This window comes from Prosopis cineraria, unplaced genomic scaffold (genome assembly GCF_029017545.1).
Source record: "Prosopis cineraria cultivar Desert tree isolate PC_DT_omini unplaced genomic scaffold, ASM2901754v1 PC13, whole genome shotgun sequence".
NCBI lineage: Eukaryota > Viridiplantae > Streptophyta > Magnoliopsida > Fabales > Fabaceae > Prosopis > Prosopis cineraria.
In genome coordinates, this window is record NW_026555344.1 from 12583973 (window position 1) to 12603391 (window position 19419).

The window sequence follows — 19419 nt, forward strand, 5'->3', positions numbered from 1 at the left end:
GTAATTCCAGCCACCCAAAATAAACATTAAAAAATTTAGAGCTAAACTTGGAAAAATCTTGCAGCCCCAAAACCACCAAGTTGAAAAGGCAAACTAGGGAGGAAAAAACAACAAAAAAACAGAATAATAGAGTTGAGATCAGCGAATTAACTTTGCCTTAAAGATCATGCATTATTAGTGCTCATTAAAAAGCATACTTGCTTCTTAGATTTTACAGAATGACTCGTTACATAAATTGCAACAGAAGCAGCAGGTTACCAAGTGCAGAAGAACAAACAAAAAGTATGTCATGACTCCAGATTTGGTGAAAACAAAAAAACAAGTAAAAACAAATGCATTATTTTGCTCAAGCGATCAATGAACTCAACTCAACCTTCAACAAGTGTCATCAAATAGCCTAATTTTATAATTATACAAAATACATGTAAATAATACAAAGGAAAAGCACCAAGGCAATAGTTTTAATATAAACTTTCTCCTATATTCTGCAGCCTTAATTTGAAAAGATTGATACAAGGAGGAGAAGAAAGAAATACATCTCAAAATTATGAAACTATCAGAGCTAAGCAGTTGGGGCATGATAAGAAGGTAAGCAGAAGAATCTATCAATTTCCTTCATTTACATCAAAGGATCAATGTTCTTATGGAACATAGAGCAGTCGTGTCTACAAATGAAACATCACAAACTCTAGAATAATTTCGGACGTTGGATTGCTGCCAAACGTTGAAATTGTTCTAGATGGTTTGCAGATCTGTCTGGTGATACTCAAGGTTGCGGAGAACAATTCTCGCAAATATTTTTGCTTCGAGCGGAGCAGTTGCCGAGGCAGCTGCCCCACGAAGAACTCTTGCTGCACATGCGTTCTGCATCAGGCTAGCATGGTGCATGGCGTGTCGTCCACCAGGAATTGTAAACTGCATTTGAAAGATTAACACAAGAAATTTAATGCTTGTTCAGATCAAAGAAACAAAAATACTGACAAAAATTCAAGGACAAGATCGATATGGATGCTATTGACACAAAAATTCAAGAGTGTTTGACTGGTTGATACAGGCATGAAGTATTTCTTAAGGTATTTGTTTTATCAATGAGAATACAAAATAGTAAGAGGAAAGAGACCAAGATAACGATTTGAGATGAGGCAAAGATGGGATACAAAAAGCCTGAGGATAGTAGTTACCTGTAGAAGAGCAAATGCAGCACAAGCTTTTAGTATAGATGATGGATTTCGTAGCATAGCAACAAATCTTCCAATTTCAGAACCACTAAGAATCAATCGATAAAACAGCTCATTAACAACTATTAGTAAATCTCCAAAACAGAAGTTCAATAGAGGCGTGCATTTATTCATCACGTGGTATTTTAAAAAGTACGCATGCATGAACTTAAAAGTGGGAGTTATTCTTTTTCCTTCTCTCTCTCTTTTTTTTATTCTTAAAAAAGAGGCCATTTTTTTTTTTTGGGTAGCAACAATGTGAGAGAAAGAAACCTGCATCTAAGATGTCCTGCTTCTTGGATTCGCGCGCCTTCAGAAACTTGAGCCAGTGCTGCCGGGGCTGACGATGTAGCAGCAACAGCAAATGCTTGCGGATCAGAAAACATAAGGATGAAAGCTTCAATGTGTTTCAAAGCCATCCTTCTAGCTCCATCCAAGCTCACACTCTTGGAGACGCTTTCTGATGAGGTTCCTACCAAAGCAAATTCATCCATTCTGCACAACGCATCATAAGGTTCAATTGAAATGGATGAAAACTTTCTTGAAATGGCGGACAATATAATTATATTGTTAACTTTGCATAGATAATACCTATTCATTAAAAATAATCTTACTAATCAATCTTGAGCTCTGGAGAATAGATAGCATAATGCCAGATTCAAAAGTAAAAAAGAACCTTGGTTTTTAACAATATGATGAAACCCCGGCAATTTGTTCATGTATACTTTGTTTATGCAAATTCAAGACAGTCCACATCAATTTGCACATTGTAGCAATTCTGCAGTGACGACTTCACATATCTATTCTTGTTATTTCTACAATGAGTTCATGGGAGAAAACAACTGAGGGGGGGGGGGGGGAGACCCAAAAAATCACAACAGTGATATATCTCACATGGTGAAGATTCCCACCAACTCCGCCTATGTTTATAGCCGGTCTCAAGACCGAGTAAAGGAGGAGGGTTGTGTTAGGCCATCAACAGCCAATGTAAAACTTTGTTGAATCTATCATGAACATGGACAATAGACATTATGATGGTAACGCGTTGCATGGCTTGATAAGATTCCAGATAACGTGCCTATAAAGACTTATTCAAGAAGGAAGCATCAAAAGATAAAATAGGATAAATTAAGATAATTAAGATAGATGATTTGATTCAGTCTTTTATTTAGTATTTTATTTGGTATTTTCCTCTATTTAGTTTTTATTCAGATTTCCCTAGATTTTATTTAGTTGTTTAGATTTGATTCAGCATTTTAGATATTTGAATTTTTTAGTATTTTGGATTTTAAGAGAATCTATCTAGTTATCCAGTTATCTAGATTTTATTTAATATTTTATTGTATTTAGCTTTATAAATATGACTAGCAACTTAGAAGCTAGCATATCAGAATTAATGAAACAGTCTTTCAAACCCTTTGGAGATTCTTCTAAGTGTGGCTATTAAGAGGAGTATAGAACGAGATTCTTGCTTCATACCCTCCTAATAGATTTATTTCTCTTATTCTATTTTACTATCGTGAGCACCTACCAATTTGGCATCAAAGCCATGGTCATTACACGTGCTGGTCAAGAGACCAACCCTACCGATAACCCATCCAACGTCGCCTCAAAAATCCTAACTTGCTTGCACACGATCTGGCTCTTATCTCCTCCAAATTAGAGAAACTCGACATATTACAAGAAAAGATAGAAGCCTTAGAAGCATCAGCAACACAAAGAAGTAGAAGGACTCCAGAAAGCCGATACAGACGCCGTAACTGGGATGAGGAAAGTGAAGAAGAATTCGATTATTACAAGAGGGGGTCACGTCCGCCTCAACCCAAAATTGATTTTCCCAACTTCAGCGGGGGTGATCCTCGGGGATGGATTCTTAAAGCTGAAAAAAATTTTCAGTATTATCATACCCCAAAAGAATCAAAGGTGGATATAGCATCTATGTCATTAGAAGGAGATGCTTTGGATTTGTTCTCTTGGTTAAATTCAGAACACACCTTACTATATTGGGATGAGTTAGTGAAGGCGCTGCAGGAGAACTATGGACCACTTGAATACCAGAACCCGAACGAATATTTGTGCAGAATCAAGCAAGACGGCTCTGTACAAGAATATCGACAGGAATTTGCAAGGCGCGTCGCCAGAGTAAAAAACTGGCCTGAACACTGCCTTCTCGGTGTGTTTCTCAGTGGGCTAAAGGAGAAGCTCCGATCAGACGTTCGAATTCACAAGCCCAGGAGTGTATATCGTGCGCTCAGCCTTGCTCTGGAATTCGAAGGGAAGATGACTTCGAACGGACCCAAACTGAATCCGGGTCAAAACCCGACCCGACCTTATTATGGGTCCTTAGCCACTGCACGTGACTCGAATCAACCATCGAGGAGGTCAGCTGGATTCTCACCGGCGAACACGAGCCCGAACGCGTACAGGACCCCGACGCATACTGCGTCACCCTCGCCCTCCCTTACTCCAACAAATACACATCCTTCTAAGCTTCCTCCAGGCGAGATCGAACATCAGAGAAGGAGAGATAAAGGACTGTGCTTCCGCTGTGGGGAGCAGTTCCAGCCTGGGCATCGATGTAGGGGTTCCTTCTCTCTAATGGAGATCACCGAGGAAGGAGAGGAGATTTGTCCTCCCCTTGATGACGTCGCGCTTGAAGAAACAGAACCTGAGGGAGCCGAAATTTCACTAAATGCCATCCTGGGAAATAATTCTGGCTCAGCAATGAAATTAAGTGGCAGATTAGGTTCTAGACAGGTGTTATTATTGGTGGATAGTAGATCCACCCATAATTTTATTTCTGATGCATTGGTTCAAGAGCTTCATCAACCTACCCAAGCTATTTCTACTTTTGGGGTCCAAATAGGTGATAGTAGTATTGTGCGATGCAATCGAGTCTGCAAAATATTGAAGTAGAATTGATGGGGTTAACAATTAAAGAAGATATTTTCCCCTTCACTCTAGGGGGTGCTGATCTAGTTCTCGGTATTAAGTGGCTAGCATCTCTCAATACAGTGCAAGCGAATTGGAATCAACTCTTCATGATTTTCTAGGTGAATGGCAAGAGGTATAAGTTACAAGGGGTTCCTAATGCTGCTAAAGGTGCTCAATTTAATTCAATGCAAGCTTCCGCTGACCCTAAACCTTCCCAATATTTCAAACCAGAACCTTTATTTGCCACATTTCCTGCCGTCTTTGAAGAACCCATAAATTTGCCACCATTCCGAAATCACTCCCATACTATTACCCTACAACCAGGAGCCAACCCACCCAATTTACGACCCTATCGATATCCTCATTATCAAAAAACTGAGATTGAGAAACAAGTCGAAGAATTACTACAAAAGGGATTTATTCGACCCAGTTCCGGTCCATTTGCCAGCCCAGTCTTACTGGTTGCAAAGAAAGACGAGTCATGGCGCTTCTGCATAGATTACCGAAAATTGAATAGTATCACCATCCCAAACAAGTACCCAATCCCCAACATTGATGAGTTATTAGATGAGTTACACGGGGCAACTTATTTCTCCAAACTGGATCTACGATCGGGATACCACCAAATTCGGATGTCACCTGATGATATTTACAAAACAGCGTTTCGAACTCACTCCGGGCACTATGAGTTCACAGTCATGCCTTTCGGCTTAACTAATGCACCAGCTACCTTTCAAGCAATCATGAACGATTTATTTCGTCCTTATTTACGAAAATTTGTACTGGTCTTTTTTGATGACATCTTGATCTACAGTTCATCTCTTCAACAACACCAAGAGCATCTACACACCGTATTCCAGACTTTACAGAAAATGTATTCTGTGTACATTTAAAAAAATGCTTCATTGGTCGACCAAGAGTTCCCTTTTTAGGACACAACATTTCTGCCCAAGGGGTTGAAGTTGAGGCTGGAAAAGTAGAGGCAGTACGAGAATGGCCTGTCCCGAAGAATGTAAAGGAGTTACGTGGATTCTTAGGCCTTGCAGGATATTACAGACGTTTTGTGAAGAATTTTGGGATTATTGCATGACCACTCACTGAGTTGACTAAGAAAGATGCCTTCTTATGGTCTGAACTAGCTCAGCAGGCTTTTAATCGCCTTAAACTTGCATTGATGACAGCACCGGTCTTACAGTTACCAAACTTTGAGGAGGAATTTGTAGTTGAATGCGATGCGTCCACAGAAGGTATTGGAGCTATACTCCTACAAAACAACCATCCCATTGCTTACTTAAGTAAAGGATTTTCATTCTCTAATCGCTTCAAATCCACTTATGATCGAGAATTCCTAGCGTTAGTTCTTGCAGTACAAAAATGGCGCCATTACCTCCTTGGGAGGCATTTTTTTGTCAGAACAGATCATGCTAGTCTGCAATATTTGCTCCAACAATGCGTCACCACCAACACCCAACAAAGGCTAATCATCAAGCTTTTACCATTTAATTTTACTATTATACACAAGGCAGGAGCAGAAAATAAGGGAGCTGATGCATTATCACGACGACCCCAGCATGCAGATTTTTTTCAGTTGGCAGTCCCTTTCGCTACAGAGCTTTATGACCTTACCTCTAAATTAGCATTAGATCCCTTCACTAAGGAAATAATGCAGGACATACAGAAAGATCCGTCGTCTCGACCTGGATTTCACTTGGTTGATCAAAAACTCTTTTATGACCACAAAGTAGTCATTCCTTACTCATCCCAACTACGACCGAAGTTACTAGCAGAAGCCCACTCGACTGCAGTTGGGGGACACAGTGGTTTTCTTAAAACATTCAAGCGACTATCAGAGAACTTTTATTGGCCTACTATGAAGGCCGATGTAAAGGCATATGTGAGGCATTGTGCCACTTGTCAGCAAAATAAGTATCAGACTCTGGCACCAGCAGGACTTTTGCAACCTTTATCTATACCCTCTCAAATTTGGGAGGATATCTCACTGGATTTTATCACTAGTCTCCCTATGTCAGGAGGTTTTGAGGTCATCTTGGTAGTAGTTGATCGTTTGAGTAAGTATGCCCATTTTCTTGCTCTTGCGCATCCATATACCGCCAAAAAAGTGGCCACCATCTTTTGTGAGGAAATTGTCAGGTTACATGGGGTGCCTCGCTCAATAGTATCTGATAGGGACCCTCTCTTCATGAGCTCTTTTTGGCAAGAATTATTCAGATTAAGCCAGACCAAATTAAAAATGAGTACTGCCTACCATCCCCAAACTGATGGTCAGACAGAGGTGGTCAACCGCTGCCTTGAAGCCTATCTTCGATGTTTTGCACATGAGCAACCTAAGTCATGGCACAAGTTTCTTTGCTGGGCTGAATATTCCTATAACACAGGTCATCATACATCAACCAAACAGTCTCCTTTTAAGCTAGTATATGGAAGAGATCCTCCGCCCTTGTGTCCTTATGTCAGGGGTGAAACCATTATCGCTGAATTGGAAGATCAACTAGAAACTAGAGATGCAATGCTCAAACTCTTGAAGGACGATTTATACAAGGTTCAGGACCGGATGAAGGCTTATGCTGACAAACGTCGGAGAGAAGTTGAGTATGCCATGGATGATGTAGTGTGGCTACGAGTACAGCCCTTTCACCAACAATCACTGACCAAGAGAAAGTTTGAAAAATTATCACCTCGCTTTTTTGGTCCTTACAAGATTATTTGAAGGATTGGAAAGGTGGCCTATGAGTTGGAACTTCCTGCAGATGCTCGTATTCATCCTATTTTTCATGTATCTCTCTTACGCCCAGCATATGGGATGGCGGCGCCAACTACACCAGCTTCTTTACCACTATCAGCTGATTTTGAGTTACACGTGAGGCCCCATCAAGTCTTAGATCATCGTTGGACACGTCATCATTCGCTGGAGCTATTGGTGGAATGGCATGGGCGACCTATGGAGGAAGCAAGTTGGGAGGACTACGACCTCCTGCGTGTTCAATTCCCCTCTTTTCAACTTGAGGACAAGTTGAGTTTTCAAGGGCGGGGTAATGATAAGATTCTAGATAACGTGCCTATAAAGACTTATTCAAGAAGGAAGCATCAAAAGATAAAATAGGATAAATTAAGATAATTAAGATAGATGATTTGATTCAGTCTTTTATTTAGTATTTTATTTGGTATTTTCCTCTATTTAGTTTTTATTCAGATTTCCCTAGATTTTATTTAGTTGTTTAGATTTGTTCAGCATTTTAGATATTTGGATTTTTTAGTATTTTGGATTTTAGGAGAATCTATCTAGTTATCCATTATCTAGATTTTATTTAATATTTTATTGTATTTAGCTTTATAAATATGACTAGCAACTTAGAAGCTAGCATATTAGAATTAATGAAACAGTCTTTCAAACCCTTTGGAGATTCTCCTAAGCGTGGCTATTACGAGGAGTATAGAACGAGATTCTTGTTTCATACCCTCCTAATAGATTTATTTCTCTTATTCTATTTTACTATCGTGAGCACCTACCATGGTTCGAGTACAGTGATAAGTGAGTTAGAGCCGCTGCATCGGCGCCCGGATGTAGTGTTAAATGAGCAAGGGCTATCGCATCATTCTGGACGTGCGAGGCTAAAGAGGTTAGTCCATGAGAGCAAAATTAGATTTGGTACTTGGAATGTTGGGACATTGAATTGTAAATCTGTAGAGGTTGTAGGGGTTATGATTCAAAGGAAAATCAATATCCTTTTCCTACAAGAAACAAAATGGCGTGGAAAAGAAGCTAAGGATATTTAAAGTTTCAAACTTTAGTATACAGGAAAAGTAAGCGCACGCAATAGAGTAGGCATCATTATGGATAAGGAGTGGAAGAAGAATGTTGTAGAAGTTAGCAGAATTGGAGACAGAATTATTTCCTTAAAAATGATAATTGGACGTGAGACTGTTAATATTGCTAGCGCTTATACGCCTCAAGTCAGGACAGAAGCCAATCTTAAGGAATTATTTTGGGAGGATCTGGAGGGGTTGATTCGACACATACCACAGAGTGAAAAGATTTTTATTAGAGGAGACTTTAATGGGCATATTGGGAGGGAGGCTGGTCAGTATGCAAGGGTGCATGGTGGTTTTGGTTTTTGAGAGCTAAACAATGAAGGACAAACTCTTCTTGATTTTTCATTGGCGTATGATTTTAAGATTGCCAACACTTGTTTCAAAAAGAGAGATGAGCATCTCATCACTTACAAAAGTGGAGCCTTAAGGTCACAGATTGATTTTCTTTTAGTTAGGAACACATATAGAAGACTCTGTAAAAATTGCAAGGTGATCCCCGGGGATGCTGTAATGACACAACATAGGGTCCTAGTCCTTGATGTGTATATTATGAGTAAAATTCATAAACGTCAACAAGCAGTAGCACCAAGGATTAGGTGGTGGCAATTAAAAGGTGAGAAGCAAGATATTTTCAAACGAAATGTTTTGGACAAAAGAATTTGGGAATCTCAAGAAAGTGCTAACATCATGTGGGAGGATATGGCTAAAAAGATATGGAAAGTTGCAAAAGTAGTTTTGGGAGAATCAAAAGGTTCTAGTTCGAGAGATAAGAAATATTGGTAGTGGAATAATAGTGTACAAGAAAAAATTAAGCATAAGAAAAACTATTTTAAAGCCATACATTTATGTAACAATGAGGAAAATTGGGAGAGGTACCGTATGGCTAAGAAGGAAACTAAAAAAGCTGTGGGTGAAGCTCGTTCTAAAGCTTTTGAAGAATTTTATAAGAGCCTTTAGACGAAGGAAGGAGAATGAAACATTTATAAGATTGCTAAGAGTAGGAAAAAAAATCAAGAGACTTAGAATAGATAAGGTGTATTAAGGATGAAGAGGGAAGAATTTTAGTTATAGATGATGAAATTAAAAATAGATGGGAGACTTACTTTTCCAAACTTTTCAATGATGGAGAGGGTTCATCTAGTAACTTGAGGGATTTAGTAACCGGTAAAGGAGAACAAAATTTGTCATTCTATTGAATAATACGTGATAAGGAGGTAAATGAAGTTCTTAAGAAAATGGCAAATGGTAGAGCCAACGGACCTGATTGTATATCTATTGAAGTGTGGAAATGTTTAGGTGAAGAAGGGTTGAGATGGTTAACTAAGTTATTTAATATGATTTTACGGTCCAAGAAAATGCCTGATGAGTGGAGGAGAAATACATTAATTTCTATTTATAAGAATAAATGGAATATTCAGAATTGTACTAACTATAGAAGGACTAAACTCATGAGCCACACAATGAAATTGTGAGAGAAAGTAATTGAGCACAGGTTGAGATTGGAGACAAGGATATCTGAGAATTAGTTTGGTTTTATGCCAGGTGGATCGACTATAGAGGCGATTTATCTACTAAGAGGATTAATAGAAAAGTATCGTTATAAAGATAAAGACTTACACATGGTTTTTATTGATTTGAAAAAAAAGCTTATGACCGTATACCAAGAGAAGTGCTTTGGAAAGCGTTAGAAAAAAAAGGGAGTACGGATTGCTTATATTAAAGCGATACAAGATATGTATGAGGGGGTAAAAACTAGTATAAGAACGCCTAGTAGTCAAACAAAAGATTTTCTTATAAAGATTGGACTATATCAGGGATCATCTTTGAGTTCTTATCTATTCAACTTGATCCTAAATGTTTTGACGGAACATATTCAAAAGGAAATTTCTAAATGTATGCTCTTCGCGGATGATATAGTTCTTATAGCAGAGACAAGAGAAGAGGTTAATTTCAAATTTGAGTTATGAAGTAGGACTTTGGAATAGAAAGGTTTCCGTCTGAGTAGGAGTAAGACGGAATATTTATATTGTAAATTTGGTAAGAGACTATTTGACAGCAATTTGAAAGTGAAATTAGGAGATCAAATTATACCTCAAGTGAAAAACTTTAGATATTTGGGAGTCATTATTCAAAATGATGGAGAAATCAGTGGGGATATTTCACATAAGATTCAAGCTAGGTGGTTTAATTGAAGAAAAGCTAAAGAGTTATTTGGGACCGTAAAATGCCTAATAAACTTAAAGGAAAGTTTTATCGTACTATTATCAGACTGGCAATGTTATATAGTAGTGAATGCTGGGCTCTAACGGGAAAGTAAGAGTATAAAGTTGGAGTAACAGAGATGAGAATGTTACAATGGATGTGCGAACATACACGTAAAGATAAAATTCGAAATGAGCACGTACGCAAAAAAGTGAGGGTAGCACCTATTGAGGAAAAAATGACAGAAAATTGGTTGAGATGTTTTGGGTATGTACAAAGAAGACCAAGGGAGGTACCAGTGAGAAGAGTGGAACATATAACTTTGAGTTCAATTAAGAGGGGTAGAGGAAGGCCTAAGAGAGCACTTTTGGAAGTTGTTGAACGTGATCTCTTAATTAATAATATTCCTAAAAACTTGATAAATGATAGAGTATAATGACGTCTTGCAATCCATGTAGCCGACCCCACCTAGTAGGATAAAGGTTTGTTGTTGTTGTTGGTTAAGATTCCCACCAACTACCATGTGTACACTTTTCTAGGAGTCAAACCATCCAGCCATAAATTTTAACCTAAAAAGTTCATTCATTACAAGATCAATAGAGGACAACAATCGCATGTGCAAGAAAGATTATAAGCATTCTCAAAAGCAAATAAGATGAAGGTAACAGTGCAGGATACAAGTTTTATTCAGCTTAGTTACCTCCCATCAAACATGTAAGCCAATGCCAATGCAGCCATGAAACGAGCCATCTTTGATAATGATGATGAACAGAGATCAACAAGAGCAGAAACTCCTCCTTCCTCGACAATACGTAGAGCATTACCAGGGTTAAAAGCAAGATTCCATAGTGCTCCAGCGGCAGTCTCGTGAACATCCTGAAGGCAGAAAATAGGATGGGATCATGTCACAAATTCACTTGTATAAAGAAAGATGTTAAAAGGACACAATCGAAATTTATATCATTGATTCATGTGAGGTAAAAAAATCCTTATAAAACATGTATGAAGGGGGCACAACTCGTACACAAAAGGGCTAAAAGCTTTAACCATCAGTCACCTTCTTAAAACAAAAGAATGACATCATTACAATAGTCTAGCACCACATATCAGTTATAGTAGTTCAACGTGGTGCCAGAGCATGTTCCACAATAAATGTAGTCTGTATATGCATATCATTAGTATCTTAAAAACGATAAAGCTTTTGAAGCATAATTTAACACCATTGCGTATTGAAGCAACCGAAAAGGAGAAATGACTCGAGGGAACAAACGTAATTAGGGGAAAAACTGCTAAGCAACTTAGGAGACTTGATAATAATGAATCACTCCTAGAATAAGCAAATCCATGCTACAATACAGGAAACTATTTTAGCATTACAATGAAGTTGCACATCATAGATAAATATATTCCTAGATATTAACCAAACAAGAAAATGAATTACCTCAGCTTCAGATCGTGCCAGTGCAATCAGGGGTGCAACACCTCCTTCTTGTCCAATAGCAATGCTGAGAAAACAAAATAAGATCCATGAACAAATGAGTAAATTGAGAGTAGAAATTAAAATTACATTATGAAAATAGTCTCAAATATAATCAAATTCAAACTGTATGTACAAGTATCCGATGATATGAGGATATGGCAAATTTTCAAAATTTTAGAATACGGTTACGGGGATATTTATAATATATATTTTAATATTTTATGATATAATACATGTATTTTGATTTTTAAATAAAAATTTCTAAAGTAATATAACAATATTTATAGTAATTAACTAAAAAAGTGTTTTTTTCAAGTTTTTAAGTGATATAGTAAAAAATTATTGAAAAAAAAAAACATCACAAATGTTAGAATGAGATACGTATGTAAAAGTATTCTACAAGTATTGTATCAGATACAGACACATTTACTTTTTTGAAGTATTCGTGCTTCATAATAGTTAATGAGAACAAATCCAGTTAATGAACTTATGTAAGAATAATAGTTAAAAAAAAAATCAAATTAAATAAAGCATCATGTGATCAACTTCCAACCCTATACTAGACAGGGAATAAGACCAAAGAAGAGATCAAGTTTTATTTTTTTATCTATTTCCTAGTTGGGAAGACTCATTAGTTTGAGAGTATTTATAATGCCTTAAACTTATTTTTGAAGATAAACTGAGCAAAACTGAATATATTCCATTCGGTGGGTGCGTCGATTACATATATACAGAGGAGAGTCCATAATGCCAACCGAGAAATAAGGCCAAGGAATAAGGGATAGAGAGAATAAAATAAAAAACTTCCCTAATGTATTTGATCCTATAATCATATAATAACTAAGAGAATAACTATCAGATATTTACATTAAATATAGTATATTTCCACACTCCCCCTCAAGTTGGACCATAGATGCTAATCATGTCCAACTCACTGATAAAATAATCAAACTTATCTCTACTCAAGCCTTTGGTGAGAACATCAGCTGTTTGCTCCCTTATTAATATGTGTCTCATCTGGATGATGCCAGTATCAATCTTCTCTCTGATAAAATGTCTATCTATCTCAACATGCTTGGTCCTATCATGTTGGACTGGGTTGTGTGAGACGCTGATTGCTGCCATACTATCTGAGTACAGAGTGATAGGCAAGTTAACATTCTTTTTTAGTTCCTCAATCACCCTTTTTAGCCATATACCTTCACAAATTCCTAAAGCAATAGCCCGAAATTCTATCTCTGCACTATTATGGGCCACTACACTTTGCTTCTTGCTTCTCCAAGTAACCAAGTTTGCCCAAACAAAAATGCAATATCCAGATGTAGATTTTCTATCCTCTTGATCAGCTATCCTACATGCATCTGCGTAGATTTTTACACCTCGCTTCTCAGATTTCTTTAAACCATAAACCCTTACCAGGAGTACCTTTCAAATACTTGAAAATCCTGTAAACCTCATTCAAGTGTTTCTGCTGAGGATATGTGAATGTTGACTCACCGTGCTAACTGTAAAGGCAATATCTGGCCTAGTATGTGACAAATAAATTAATTTTCCCACCATGCGCTGATACCTGCCCATATCAACAGACTTGCCAAGGTCATCTTCATTGCTTATCTTGTCAACTCGGATGGGTGTATCACTAGGTCTACATCCAAGCATGCCAGTCTCGTTTAAGAGATCTAGCACATATTTTCTCTGAGAAATAGATATTCCCTTCTTGGATCTTGCCACCTCCATACCTAGGAAATACTTCATTTCTCCAACATCTTTTATCTGAAATTCTTGAGCTAGTGCCTTTTTAAGGTTTTCAATCTCCTCAATATATAGCCTGTAAGGACCATATCATCCACATAAACCAACAAAACAATAATTTTAGTGCCTTAATGTTTAAAAAATATCGTGTGATCGCTTTGACCTAGTTTGAACCTTGCCCATTTTAGTACCTGTGTGAGTCTCTCAAACCATGCTCTTGGACACTGCTTTAGTCCATACAAAGACTTCTTCAATTTGCAAGCATGATTTGGTTTATTTCTTGAGAACCCTGACGGCAACTTCATATCCACTTCCTCTTTCAACTCACCATTTAAGAAGGCATTTTTTACATCTAATTCATGTAATGGCCAATCAAGGTTGGCTGCTAGTGATAGAATTATTCTAACAGTGTTGAGTTTGGCTACCGGTGCGAATGTCTCCGTGTAGTTTATACCATACACTTAGGAGAACCCTTGAGCAATAAGTCTTCCTTTGTGTTTGTTTAGACTACTATCAGCATTGTATTTAGGTGTAAAGACTCACTTACATCCAACCGCTTTCTTTCCTGGGGGTAATTCTACGACATCCCAAGTATCGTTGTTTGTCAATGCCTCCATTTCCTCCATTATAGCTTGCCTCCATTCAGGTACGGCCATGGCCTCTTCAATATTCTTTGATACTGTAACACTATCCAAATGGGCAATAAATCCAGAAAATTTAGCAGACAATGCTTGATAAGATACAAACCTCTGGATAGGATGCCTAGTACAGGCTCTCGGCTTCTTCCTTATAGCTATAGGTAGGTCAATATTATCATTACCACCTGATTCTTCCAGACTTCCTCCACTATCTTCTTTTGGACCTACATTTGGTTCTGACTCTTGATCAGTGCTTGAGATATGGGTCTGTTTACCTGTCTCATTTTTTCGTGTATAGGTATGTGCAAATCTGATGTCTCCCCTTGTTGTGGACGTCTCCTTGGGACTAGGATTTGGTACATCACTTTCAGCTTGAGTGGTGGTATTGGTGTTTTCAATTCCTAGGTCCAAATCAAGATTAGCAAGTTCAAGGGACAAATGATGAGGTATAGCTATAGGGTTAGGTGTTTCAGGTGTTTCACTCGTGTTCTTGCACATGTCAATCTGCAATTCATTCCAATTCTCCCCCTGGATTGGAGATTGTGACTAGAAGGATTATGTTTCGTGAAAGGTGACATCACAAGTGGTAAAGATACGTTTGGTAGTAGGATCAAAGCACTTGTACCCTTTTTTAGTGGCAAAGTAACCTGGGAAAATGCATCGGACAGCTTTGGGGTCAAGTTTGTTTGTGTGAAGATGAACATAGGTAGTACACCCAAATACTCGTAAGGGTAAAGTACTTTTCACGTAGGGTAGATTGTAAGTTTGGTGTAGAACTTCAATGGGAGTTTTATATGACAGGGTGTGGTTAGGAAGGCGATTAATAAGGAAGGTTGCAGTTAGGACAGCATCATCCCAGTGATATTTAGGAACATGGCTGCCAAAGAGAAGTGCACGGGCTGTTTCAAGGATGTGCTTGTTTTTTCTTTCAGCAATACCATTCTACTGAGGGCTGTGTGGACAGGTGCTTTTGTGAACAATTCATTGGAAAGTAAAAAAGTGGAGAGATGTTTATTGAAATATTCTGTGCCATTATCAGTGTGGAGTGTTTGAACAAACATGTGAAATTGAGTTTTGACCATATGATAGAAATCAATGAACACCTGTGAAACATCAGATTTGTCCTTTAGAAAGAACACCCAAGTAACACGAGAATGGTCAACAATAAAAGTAATAAACCACTTTGAGTGAGTTTTATTAGGAACTCGAGAGGGCCCCCATAGATCACTATGGATGATTGTAAAAGGTTTTGATGCAATGTATGGCTGATTAGGAAAAGAAGCATGACGATGTTTTGCTTTTTCACAAGAATCATAATAGAACTGAGAACAATCTTTTATTGCAAATTGAGGGAAACATCTTTGACATATAATTGAAAACCTCAATAAAATCTTGCAGCTGCCAAAGATGTTAGTTAGCCACATCTCCACTCATAAGCCCCATTTAGTACGAGGTATTGAATTTTAAAGGACTAGGAATGAGATTGGGAGTGGGAATAAATTTCAAAATGATGTCTGATATGTCATGGAATTAAAAAAAAAAAAATGAAACTCAACAACAGCAATCTTTATCCCACTAGGTGAGGTTGACTACATGGATTGCATGACGTCATTGTGCTCTATCATCTATCAAACTTTTAAGAATGTTGTTATTTAAGAGGTCTCGATCAACAACTTCCATAAATGTTCTTATTGGCCTTCCTCTAACTTCTTAACAGGGCTCAAAATTATCCATTCCAAATATGAAACTCATTAAACAAAAATTTGCAAAAGAAGACAATTGATGTCATCTTCTACCTTTCACCCTTTTTGAACCTAGAAAATTAAACCCCTTAAATCTTCAACATATCCCCAAACCCTATAAATGCTCATTTACTTGAATCTTCGATGCATACCCTAACCTAGAAAACTCATGAATGTTTCTCATCTTTGTACAAGTACCCGAGATCCACCCAAACCAGATCCTCCGTGAGTCTCCCCTTACTTCTACTATTGCTGAGAACAAAGAAGAAATCCCCCTGCTTCTTCCTTGACTTGCAGAATCACCCCTTTTGACTTGCGAAGAAGAATCTCCAGCACTCTCTTGGCAGATTCTCTTGAAGAGAAACCTGCAGAATCTTGGCCACCAATGCCTTGACAAATGCCAATGCCTATAGTGGGGGAAGTGGGTTTTGGGGATGAGTTTAGATTAGGGAAAGACAATTGAAGAGGAAGTGGTGTGGCCGCAGAGAGACTGACAAAGAGGGAGGCAATGAATTTGGGGAGGAAGGAGAAGTGACAGCAGAGGGAAGGATGAGAGGGATGAGGTGAAGGGTAGTTAGGTAAAAAATCCAATTCCAAGACTAATTCTCCAATACTAGGGAAGTGGTGATATTGGGTAATCTCATGTAAGTTAGAATTGGAATGCTCATTATCATGTACCAAACATAAAAAGTTGGGATTATCCAATCCCAATCCCAGTCCCAACCTCCTAATTTGCCCACCAAACAAGGCCATAACCTTCCATTTTGCCGAAGAACCTTGTTAATTCAGTATCCTCTTTCTTACTAATAGCCAAATTAGATTTCCGTATCAAACTAATGAAAGAACCAGCTACAAACAAGAACTACGAATAAGTCTACAAACATTAATCTTTCTAGCCCTTGCAAGAGTGTTAGAGTGATGGCACCAATATAAGTTGTACAAAAGCCCAACAGAAGTCCACAGCTCTAAACAACAACAACAACAACAAGCCTTTATCCCACTAGGTGGGGTCGCCTACATGGATTGCAAGACGCCATTGTGCTCTATCATTTATCAAGCTTTTAGAAATATTAATTAAGAGATCGCGTTCAATAACTTCCAAGAGTGTTCTCTTAGGCCTTCCTTTACCTCTCTTAATCGGACTAACAAGAGAAAATAGGGAGGAAAGAAAATGAGAGGAGAGAAAATGGAGAAAAGAGAAAAGGGATGTAATTTTATCTTATCATGCTAGGCTGACCAAGAGAATACAAGGGAAAAGGAAAGTCGTTAATTTCTTATGGACAATAATAACCTTAGTATTTGTAGAAAATATTTAGATATAATAAAACTTAAAATTGATACATATTATTTATACAATTTTCATTATATATTATTAATGGAAAAAAATATTTTTCTGGACAAAAACTAATGAAATAAAAATATATTTATTGCAAATTACTTTATCTAATTTCAAATTTTATTTATAAAATTATTAAATGTATAATAATTTAAAAAAATTTAATTACAACCATATATAAGGATGAAAATTGAAGGAGGCAGGAGGCGGAAAAAGAAAAATATTCATGGATAAATTTGAAAGTATGTTTTCTCTCTAAAATCTCCCCATATTTGGAGGGAAAAGTTGAAAGGAAAAATGTATGAGTCCCACATGTTATTTACCCCTCAATTTCTTCTCCATCCCATTTTTCTTTCCTCTGCCAAATGGGGGAAAATGTAGTTTTCCTCCCTTATCTCTCTTGCCGTTCTCTTACCCCCACTTTTCACCCCACCAAGTAAAGCATTAGTGTCTAGCACTAAGATCCTGCATGCAATAATGTTTATTCCAAGCGGATAAGCATCTGACTAAATTTATGTACAAGTGGATGTATCAGTGTGATTATCAATAACGTACAAGAATTGGTCGAAACAGTAAAAACAGAACTGCAGCAGTGCACAAGTGCGAGTAAATAAAGATTGGGAGAGGTTCCAATGTCAGAAGCTGCCCTGGGCACCACACCCTTAGTCTCTCCAATTTCACCCTTTACATTTAATTGCTAAATGCAAAAGATCCTAACCAGACAACCAGTAAAAAGGGAGAAAGAAGAAGGAAAGAAGTAACACATGAACAAGTCTAAATATTCAATTACATGAAGACTTCAATAAACAAATAACTAACTTGAACTCCTATAGAAACAGGAAATCAAGTTATCACTGATCAAAAGGCAATAGGCAATGCTGATAATATATACAGCATCAATGGCGAACCATAACAGTAGATTTCCACAATTTTCACATTCTCTATGCGGTTCATGTTTGGGATTTCAATTTTAATATTCATTGAGGTAGAATTGTAAACATCAGATGTAGGGAAGCTGCATAGAAAAAGATTCCTAGACCCATCATTATTTTTCTCCAAAAAGAAGTTAGTAAAATGAAAAAATTAATGAAAATGACAAAAAATATTCCAAAACACTGAGAAATATTCCGAAACACTGAGAAAGATAAAAATAATGAGAACAGGTATCAAAGAAGATGCAAGGATACTAAAATGAATTATTTAAAACCCAAACAATAAAACAAAATCACTTAAAAGAGAATGTAATCTGTAATAAAAATCCAAAGAAATTTGTAATCAGTTAAAATCATGGCACAAAACAATTTGCAGTAGCACTTCAAAAATATGATAATAATAAATTGTCCAATAATCTTGATTCTCCTGAGCAAAATTTCCAGATAAATGAAGAATCTCACACTTACCTATTGGCTTCAGAAACTGACAATCCCCAGAGAGCACCGGCAGCTCTCTCTTGAAGTCCAGGGGAGGCATTAGAACAAGATTGTGCAAGAGCAACCTACATATATCACAATGTCAAAAGCTTCAACAAATTAAAACCTTTATGCTATGAAAGAATTGTGGAATTTTCAGAGAGGAAAAATTGTATCATCTCATTCATTTTCTAATATACAAACTAGTCCTATATATACACATCAAAAGAGATAAAAACTAATAAATACTAATAAAGCCTAATTAATGATCCTAATAAATGCTAATTATTTACAATAATGACATAATATTCCCACACTCCTCCTCGAGTTGGATCATAAATGCTAATCATGTCCAACTTGCTTATGCAACTCTCAAATGCAGGCTTAGGTAGTCCCTTGGCTAGCACATCTACAGCTTGTAACTTTGTAGGTAGGGATGTCGACATACAATGCCTCCTACTTTCTCTTTGATAAAATGTCTATCTACTTCAACATGTTTAGATCTCTCATGCTGTACAAGATTCAATGCCATGCTTATAGCAGCCTTGTTATCACAATACAATTTCATTAGTGGATCAACTCTAACTTGTATTTCTTCCATGACCCTTCTTCTTCTATAATTCCTTGAGCTAATGCTCTCAATTCTGATTCAGCATTGCTTTTGGATACAACTCTTTGCTTTTGACCTTTCTAGGTCACTGAGTTTCCCCACACAAATGAACAATAGCCAGAGGTGAATCTTCTGTCTCCATAGGTTCCCCCTAGTCTGCATCTATGTAAATTTCAATTGTCCTTTGATCATGCTTCTTGAATAACAATCCCTTACCTTTAAGGTATCTGAGAATCCTGTATATAGCTTCGAGGTGTCTCTTCCTTGG

The 19419-nt window shown here is 37.4% G+C and overlaps 1 protein-coding gene across 1 annotated transcript in view; it reads right to left on the bottom strand.

Annotated features, from left to right (window-relative positions):
• Positions 1-383: 383 nt before the first annotated feature.
• The window catches only part of LOC129291382 (protein ARABIDILLO 1-like), a 34364-nt gene continuing 15328 nt past the window's right edge, over positions 384-19419 (bottom strand). Inside the window, exons 7-12 of the mRNA XM_054928686.1 lie at positions 18533-18627; positions 11626-11689; positions 10885-11060; positions 1491-1712; positions 1182-1266; positions 384-915 (exon numbers count right to left, since the gene is read on the bottom strand). Of these exons, the coding sequence (XP_054784661.1) occupies positions 736-915; positions 1182-1266; positions 1491-1712; positions 10885-11060; positions 11626-11689; positions 18533-18627 (822 nt within the window). The 3' untranslated portion in view covers positions 384-735. The remainder of the gene's footprint in view (positions 916-1181; positions 1267-1490; positions 1713-10884; positions 11061-11625; positions 11690-18532; positions 18628-19419) is intronic.